Source organism: Macadamia integrifolia, chromosome 10, assembly GCF_013358625.1.
Source record: "Macadamia integrifolia cultivar HAES 741 chromosome 10, SCU_Mint_v3, whole genome shotgun sequence".
Lineage (NCBI taxonomy): Eukaryota > Viridiplantae > Streptophyta > Magnoliopsida > Proteales > Proteaceae > Macadamia > Macadamia integrifolia.
Window position 1 is genome coordinate 17,810,616 of NC_056566.1, and position 9,246 is coordinate 17,819,861.

Consider the following 9,246-nt stretch of genomic DNA (forward strand, 5'->3'; position numbering starts at 1 on the left):
GAATTTAAATTTATATGAGCTTGTTTTATCTTCTTACGATCTAGGTTTGGCAATCTCCTTTGTAGGGTTGCGTAAAAAACATTCTGGATGGCATGCAATGTAGGTGTCATATGACAACAATGCTCATTCGATGCCAGATAAAAAAAAAAAATGTTCAAACAGAGTGTAATGCATGTTAGTAAGGTTTTTGACAAACCCCGACTTTGAACACACTTTGATTGTCATTGAGAGAAATGAAACTTCACACATTATGCCTTGATTCACTTCATCACAACCGAGTCAGGCTCGGTGTGGGTACACGTGAAAGAAAACCGTGAACCCCTTAGAGACAAGAGAGCATAGTGAGTCTTCACTCTACGTACTCTCTTCCATAAGCAATGTGGGATTAAGGAATTCCCATTCTTTGTTTATAGAAGCAACATGGCGAGGTCATAGGTTCAAACCTTGTGAGAGATACACAACTAAAAATGAAAAGAAGTAAATCAATGAGCAGTGAGATGGAGAGAATCTTCTGGCACCCTCCATTGATATGCATGTCTGGTGTACCTTACGCCAAACCAGCAAGGTTCTTTTGCCTTTTCCTGTATAAAAATAAGGAGAGAGAAAATCTTCCACATCTTTTTTTTTTGCTAATAACGGGTATCCAAACTAGTCCCGTAGGCTCATACTGACCTTATAACTACAAAGACGGGGTCATACCAGGATTGAATGAGAACCATTTAACTTTCATTGAAAATAATGAAGAGTACTAAATACCCCGTATGAGTGATTGTAAAGAGATAAAAGAAGTCGAACTCAAAACCACACACTTTCTAAGAAGAAGGTTCCTTCCCACATCAACAAAGTGGGAAAAGTATCATCCACATAGGGTATCTGGTCAAGAAAATAATGATAATAATAAAACTCATTATGAGAAGACATACAATAAGATATGACTGACCTCAAATAAAACTTCTCCCATAAAGAGAAGGTCATGTTGATTGACTTGGAAAAATCCAAATACTCATTAGCAGGAAGAATCCATGAAAATGGGTGATTCATTCTTGTCCTGCTGACTATTTCCTATCACTTTGTTGCTTCGTGGCCTCTTACTCCATTCCCACTGTGCTCTACGGCGTCTGACCAACTATTCCTTTCATATTATATACACACACTTCTTAAAGTAATCATAATCAGTCCCACTTACATTCCTTTCCATCAGATCGTGGGTGCCTTTATGCCTTATCACTAATCACCTCTCACCTCCTCATCTTATCGTCTTATTTTAGTACTTTTATTATTGTTTTTATAAAATAATTGGAACCTTGTCTTATTATTCTTACTTTTAATTTTTAAAAGGATAATTTATAACACCACCCCTAGAGAATGCAAGTATTATAGTAACATCCATTATCTTTCCTCAAATTAGACTCAGACCCCTTACCATTAGTCACTGTTACATAATATACCAAGAATGCTGACATCAGTAGTTTATTTTATTTTTTCTAAATACTATTTTGCCCTTAAAAATAATGAAGTACTGAAATTACCCTTACCCTTGATAGTTTGATACCAAACCCTTGTAGTCCCTAAATCGATTTCACTACAATCCTTCTGGCGACAATGACTACAGCGGAAGGGAACACGTTCCCTTCCGGCGATTTCATCACAACCCCCTCTCTCTCTCTCTCTCTCTCTTTCCTTCTTAGGCATGGTTGTGCAGAGCTGATACGTAATAACTCAGTACTATCACAAACAAGCTTTTCATGAAACCCTACTTCTCGCTTTCTTCTCTCTCATATCTGTTCTGATTAAATTTGCTCTTTTTTACAGATTTCACCGTAATTCATCTAATCTGTTTCGTTCTTTAATCTCTTATTTCGTTCATTCCTGATTAGACTTTGGAAGCTCTGAAAAACGAAGGTAATTCAGTCCAAACATTTTTTTTTTTTTTTTCCGATTTTAGGTTTCACTTCAAATCTCTTTTTTTTTTTTCCAAAGTAGCTTCTGCTTTTCAAGAATTTCTCGGGAATTTGTGTAATTTCCTATATACAACAGTAAGTAATCTGTACTTTTTCCCTCCAAAAATTTTTCTCTTAAGGTTTTGATTGTTTTTTTCGTATCTCCTTTTACTTTTTTCACTTGTTTGAGTGGCATTCGGGACTACTGAGTATGCAGCTGACCGAATTCCTGAGCTTACCAATCGAATTTGCAAACAAGAATGCTGCATTTCTTTCGATTCTCTAGTACATTTTTTACTCTCGCATTCTCTGTTCTTGAATACTAACTGTTCTTGATTATTAAGTTAAGCATTTCTGAAAGGTTTTATCTTGATGTCTGTTCTTTTTATTTTCAGAAATAAGAGGGTGGATTGTTTATAGATATGAACTCGTTTCTTGCGTTTGGGAAGGATTATGTCAGTTGGAACTATGAGAAGACTGGGAATCATGTTTACCTGCACATAAAAGCAGATGAAGAAATCAGTACGTGAGGATAGACCTCTCAAGAAGCCGACCCTTCTTGCTATAGGTATCTGACTCATGCATCTTTACTGGATGAGTTTTATGGCCTTTTAAGATCTACCAGTTCTGAAGATGCATCCCTGTAATGGACAGAGTTGTGAAGCTTCTTGGGGAGCCCAATATTTCCGATCTTTTTCCGGTGCTGGTGTGGGTTGATATCCAAAGGCATTGGGCTGTGGATGAAGAAGGAGATTACGTGGTTCAATCAGAAGTTGGATTCTATCATCAATAAAGAGAGAGAGAGAGAGAGAGAGAGAGAGAGAGAGAGAGAGAGAGAGAGAGGTATTTTTAAGATAATAAAATAAGGGTGTTTTACTCATAAGGGCTAAGTGTCATTTCATAGTATCACTTAACAGATATTGACAGTATGACGGTTTTGAGTCTAATTTGGTGAAAGAGAGGAGGTGTTCTTATACTACTGACATTCTCCAGAGGGTGGCGTTGTAAATTACCCTTTTAAAATGACATGCTTTTCTTGACCTCTCAACCCACTAACAACATTGGTTACCTAATAAATAAATATATAAATAACTTATGTTCCCTTAAATGTGAGGCTAAACCTTGTCATGTTAAAAACCTTGTTATATATATATATATATATATATTTGGTTTTAATGAATGAAGTTTTGTTTACCAAAAAAAAATAAAATGTGAGACTACATTCATTCTTCCCTATTATAATATAACATTCAAAGGAGTAGTTGAGTTTTTCAAATAATCAGGTAGTCTAGGTATCAAATAAACTATGTGCGTGGACTCATAATTTATATCACTCCCAGTCCCATTTGGCCAAGTTTCAATTCATAAAAACCACTTTTTTTTTTTTTAATAAAAAAAAATGGTTTTCTACTTAAGTAGTGTAAGAAAGAATTTGCATACTATACCAATGAGGGCATATAAATTAGTATCATTCATATAGGGTCCACATGGGATCTTTATGACCAGAATTGGAGAGAGAAAGAATGTGTGCCAATGTGGATCCCACTGTTTATTCTATGAAAAAGGTGCATGCTTCATTTTCCTTAAAAGTTTGTTGTTAGTTTTTTGTTTATTTAAAAAAATGTATGTTATTATAAATAAATACATGTGTATGGCTCATGGAAAAATGTCTCACGTAAATTATACATACAAAACCAAAGCGAAAAAGTTAAAACAAACACAAAATAGTACAGAGTACAAAGAGTCAAAGACACAAAGGCCTAATCACACAGAGCTTACTTTTCTATACAAAGGAAAATTATAACAGATACATTTTTTTTTTATTTTTTTTGGGCACTACAACATATACCTCTTACCTTTAACAATGTATATGGGTACTCCTATTTTTTCTAGCAAAAGAAAAAAAAAAAAAAAAAAAAAAAAATATATATATATATATATATATATTCTATTTAGAAATTTCATTCACATCATAACTCTCACAAATATTCCCAAAAGAGCACACAGAGAAATGATTACACCCAAGAATTCCTACAAATGGCTCCTGACTCAACTAAAGAATACAACCCTAAAATGTTAATACTATGCTCTATAACAATGTCTATACTGATATTTGTTGGTTTTTTTGTCTCCTTTTTTTTTTTTTATGCTGACGACGGGTCTCCAGGCCTTCGGCCTGACTAGTCTTGCGGGCTTATATTGACCATATAATCGCATGAACAAAGTCATTCCGAGATTGATGAGAACCATTCAACTTTCACTGAAAGTGGTGAAGAGCACTAAATACCCCCATGTGAGTGGCCCAATGTGTGCCTAATGGGAGTAATTTTTTTTTTTTTTGATAGTATTGTTTCTTGTTATTCTTTCATTCATTCTTAATAAATTCTCTTCCTGATCTTAAAAAAAAAAAAAAAATCATTCTTTTTGTCTTTTACTAAGGTTGCGTTTGGTAGTCATTCAGATCCAAAAACGATGTTTCGTGTTAAAAATAGAATTTTCAGTTTCTATGTCAAAATGCAATTTTAAAACAAAAAAATGGTGTTTGGTGAAGTTATTTCAGGAACAATTACCCTAGTTTTCACTTTTTTCATATTTGGAACAAAACGGAAATGAAAGAACAAGATTTTGTCGTTCCATCATTTTACGTTTCTAGCATTTTTTTTCTTCCTTTCCATTCTAAAAAACACAGAAAAACACCAAATTGACACAAAATGCTTTATTCCATTTTTTTATTCCTGTAGAACAAAAAAATACCAAAAATATTTTTTTAAATAACTATCAAACACAGCCTAAGGTTTTCATGCACCAAACTACCAAAGAGACCCGCTGTGCCGCACCGACCTTTGACTTTCCATCTTTGGTGTGCACCACCACTCTCTTTTCTTCAAACATGATGAAGAATCACAGTTGCATTTATTGAGAAAATTTTTAGAAGACTTGTATTGGTTGTCTTGCCGACAAGCCTTCTTTTTCTTTTATTTTCACATCATTTAAATGTAATGGGTTTACGAAACTGAAATTAGCTCACGGGAGAGACAATTAGTAAGAGTAAACATACTGCTTTCTCTAGCCCTCCCTAGTTATTGGAGGTAGTTTTTTCTTATATTCATATAAATGTGAATGAAAAAAGATACCCTATTATCTATCAATTACAAATGACTAATTTAATCTTTCACGTCAAAATCAAGCGCTTAATGATAGAAACATAACATCACTGGTTGTTGACAAAAATTTTTCCTTTTTTGATAACTTTAATTCAAAATGCTCTCACAAAAATTGTGATGTCATAGTCTTATTTTAACAGCTCTGTGTCATAAGTTTTCAATGCTGAGATCATTTGAAATGTTGGAATAGGTATGGGGACAACAATTGCCTAGCATAATTGGTAGAATGTTGACTTTGAAAGGCCATTCTACTAGAAGGTCTTAAGTTTAATGCTTCAAGTCTCATGGTCCTCACCTTCCTTCACCTTCCCATTAAAATAAGATAGGGTAGGTATTGACAACATGAGTAAATAAATAATTTTTTCGCAACATCCTGTGTCTGTGTCTGGGCGTAGAAAGAACAAACGGATAACAATTTTTCTCCATTATTATTATTATTAGGGAGAGGATTCTTTAAAAGATAGCATGGCACCTACGCCAGTGCAATGGCCAATGGTAACGCATTAGAGTACCAACAGTGGTGGGATTTCTCATTTTATGAGGGTTGGGATAGCAATTTCTCTCATTTTGTGTCTAGGCGTATAGGCCAGGTTGTCTTTCAAGTTTTTTTTCCTTATTATTATTTGGAAAAAAAAAAAAAGGCTAATTGTTCCTATTCCCTATGCCCTCTCACAAAAACTTCTTTTCCCTTGTTATTATTAGGAAAAGAATGGTAATTAGTCCTATTCCTCACGCACTCTCATAGAACTTCTTTTCCCTTACCATATTAGGAAAAAATAACACTAACTGATCTCGTTCCCTGCACCTTCTCACTAGATCCCATGAAATGAGTCCTTGTTCCCTTGTGCGCTCTCTGGTAGGGTTCCTTTCCCCTTGTTATTATCAAATGCATAGACGGCAAGAATGGGTCTCTTTTCTGGACATATGGACTTTTGTGATTGATTCTCGTCAACCACTATCTTTTTCATCTTTCGTTTTTTTTTGAAAAAACCAAATGAGCCTGTCCCTTATAAATTTCGACATCCATGCCTTTGCTCATGCACTCTTTTGAGGAATCCGTGGATGAAGGACTCACAGGCCCTGCTCAATCGCTAGACACATCAAACATCAAGCCTCCTTAGAAACAGTCTCCTCCAGTAGTATCTGAAGTCTGAACACAACTGCGATAATTCCTTGCCTTTGGCAGTAGCAGGCTCTACCTCTGCCTCTGCCTCTGGCTATCCTCAACCAAGCCATCCCTTTGCCGACACAACAACTACTAATCCCTTCCTAGCTCTCTCCCTCTCTTATAAGTAGCTGGAGATAAATAGAAGCCCATATGTTTTCCAAAATGAGGATGCTATGGGAAGTGTTAGTACTGATGTTCACGGCCATGTTCTCAAAGGTCAGTAGTGGCCGCGGCGGCCAAATGAATAAACCGCCGTGTTCAAGGGGTAAGGAAGCAGCTCCGGTGGATGCTGTGAGCTACTGCTTGAGCTGGAGGGCGGCGGTGGAGACAAACAATGTGCTTCCGTGGAGAACAGTCCCTCCTCAGTGCATGAGCTACGTGGAAAATTACATGCTTGGTGGGCAGTATGAAAGCGATTTGGATGTGATTATGGAACAGATCTCCACTTACCTTGATGGTATAGTGCTGTCTGAGGATGGCATGGATGCTTGGATCCTTGATATCGATGATACTTGTCTTTCCAACCTCCTCTACTACAAGGACAAGCGCTTTGGGTATAGTTCTTTCTCAATTTAGTATGTGCTTCTCATACATCTATACCTCATACAATCCCATCCCCTCTCTCTCTCTCTCTCTCTCTCTCTCTCAGACACAGTGTGGCCTATGCCGGAACTCCCTATATCTATCCCTCATACAATCCTCAATCTTCCTTTCCCTCTCTACGAGTTTGGCCTATGCCAACACTCCACTTGTCTATATTTCCCTTCCATTTAGAGTCCAGATCAGGTATTCCTACGAGAATCATTCTCGTACAGTGTTTGGTCAACTTGGACTCCACTAAAAATAAAAACCAATTAAAAGAGGAGAGAGATTAAGTGGAGTCCAAGTGTGGACCAAACACCATACGTTCTTGTACGAGGACCTGATCCGCACTCTCTACTCTTTATTGGAGAAGGAGACATCCAGACACAAGACAGAACATTTTCCCTCAAAATAAATGGGAGAGGGTTCTCTAGTAAACAAAATATGGGAGTGCACCAATGAAGCATGATAAAATGGTAATGTACATTGGATTGGAGTGCAGTAAAGTCATTTCATATAAGAAGGAGAGACATAGAGGGTGCTAATATACACTACCCCAGCCGCTCAGAGAACCTTTTCCCAAATTAAAATTAAAGGGAGGAGGTTATATATTATATTTTAGTGGTTTTTTTGGAGCTAGCGATTCAACCAATGGAGGACCGGATGGAAAAGGCATAGGGGACTTTTTCAAGGGGGGAAGACGAGAATGATAGACACAGATCTGGATATACCCCTTGCATACCCAACCTTTTCCCAAAATACTACATATTCTTTGGAATTTATAAATTGTTTGGCTCAGGTCCCCACGTAGGGATGGGTAGGGAAATATCCCCACCCTGCTTTCCAACACCAACACACCTCTGACTCCTATATTAGTGTTGGGATGGAGGATGGGATGTGTCCCTGCCATCCCCATATGGGGGGACCTGATCCGGATTCTCGTCATTTATGAGAATCCAATTTCAAAATTAATGAGGTTGATCAAATCAGAATTGTTGGTTTGTAATCTTTATTACCAACAAATTCCAAATTGATGTTTTCTATTGGATCCACCTCTTTACTTTCTATAATAGATATCTAGTTTTGATTTTGTATTTATCAATGTTAATATAGGTGCGATCCATTTGATCGAACAGCTTTCAAGAAATGGATGCTTAAGGGAGAGTGTCCAGCAGTTCCCGCTGTTCTTGAATTGTTCAGAAAGTTGGTTTCGAGTGGTTTTAAGGTTTTCCTTCTCACAGGCAGAGATGAAGCCAGGTTTGGCCAAGTCACCTTGGATAACTTGCATGACCAAGGATACCTAGGCTATGAACGCTTGATCATGAGGTATTATTGTAAAAAATAATTATGAAATATAAATAGGGAGAAAGAATGTTACCTGTTTGCGATCCCCATGCTGGCATGGGGAACTAAGATGGGTAGCGTTCCTCTTTCCATATAAATATTAGGGGTGTCAAAACTAGGTCCACACCAACGGGTTTAATTGAGCCCGCCCCATGGTTTCAAGTATCGGTTTTGTATTGGCCGTAATCGAATCGGTATAAGCTGAAACCGATCCCTAATCTCTGATCAATCCAGATCGATTATCTGTATCGTTGATGTCGATACCATCCCCTAAATCCTTGGGCCACCCAATAAAACCGAAATTGAACTGATTGTTCCTTATATAGTTCAATTTTGTATTTTTTGAATTATTTGATCAATCTCGGTTAAGCCTAAATGACCTGATAGATCGATCGATCAAGGACCAATTACTCAAAATATAAAAAAAAAATTTATAAAATATCGAATAATTATAAACCGATCTTGGTCTTGACTTTGAGGACCAATTAATCGGGCAGTTTCGATCCTGATCCTCAAAGGTGGACAAATTATGGTTCGACTGAAATTATTGACTAAAATAGGTGTGAAAATCATCTGCAGCTGCTGCACTGGTGCAGTGAGCATCGGGTAACTGAGAGTCCTTTAGAGCTCGTACTAAAATGTTCTCAGTCATTCAATGCTTATTGCACCTCATCGCTCACTACAGAGGATGTGAACTCCTGAAATAATCGGTTTGAAACCACTAACAATTATTGTGAGCAAAATTCCATTACACTCAATTGCATATCGCATGTGTGCGTTGCAGGAGTGAAGCTAATAAGGGACAAGGCGCCGTGGTGTTCAAGTCAGAAATTCGTAGAGGAATTGAGGGAGAAGGTTACAGGATTTGGGGAAACGTTGGAGACCAATGGACCGACCTATTAGGGGATTGTTCTGGCACACGCACTTTTAAGATTCCTAATCCCATGTATTTCATCTCCTAACCTAAAAAATGTTATCACATTGGAAATATTACATTAATTTTATAGGTTTGGTTTGATCGCAAAGGAAATTAAAGAGAAGGAAAGTG

At 37.0% G+C, this 9,246-nt stretch overlaps 1 protein-coding gene across 1 annotated transcript; it reads left to right on the forward strand.

Moving 5' to 3' along the window:
• Window positions 1–6,167: 6,167 nt before the first annotated feature.
• Window positions 6,168–9,246, forward strand: LOC122090739 (acid phosphatase 1-like). The gene is made up of 3 exons (XM_042660431.1): window positions 6,168–6,826; window positions 7,968–8,180; window positions 8,983–9,246. The coding sequence occupies exons 1-3, from the start codon at window positions 6,423–6,425 to the stop codon at window positions 9,158–9,160; spliced, it is 795 nt and encodes a 264-aa protein (XP_042516365.1). The 5' UTR covers window positions 6,168–6,422; the 3' UTR covers window positions 9,161–9,246.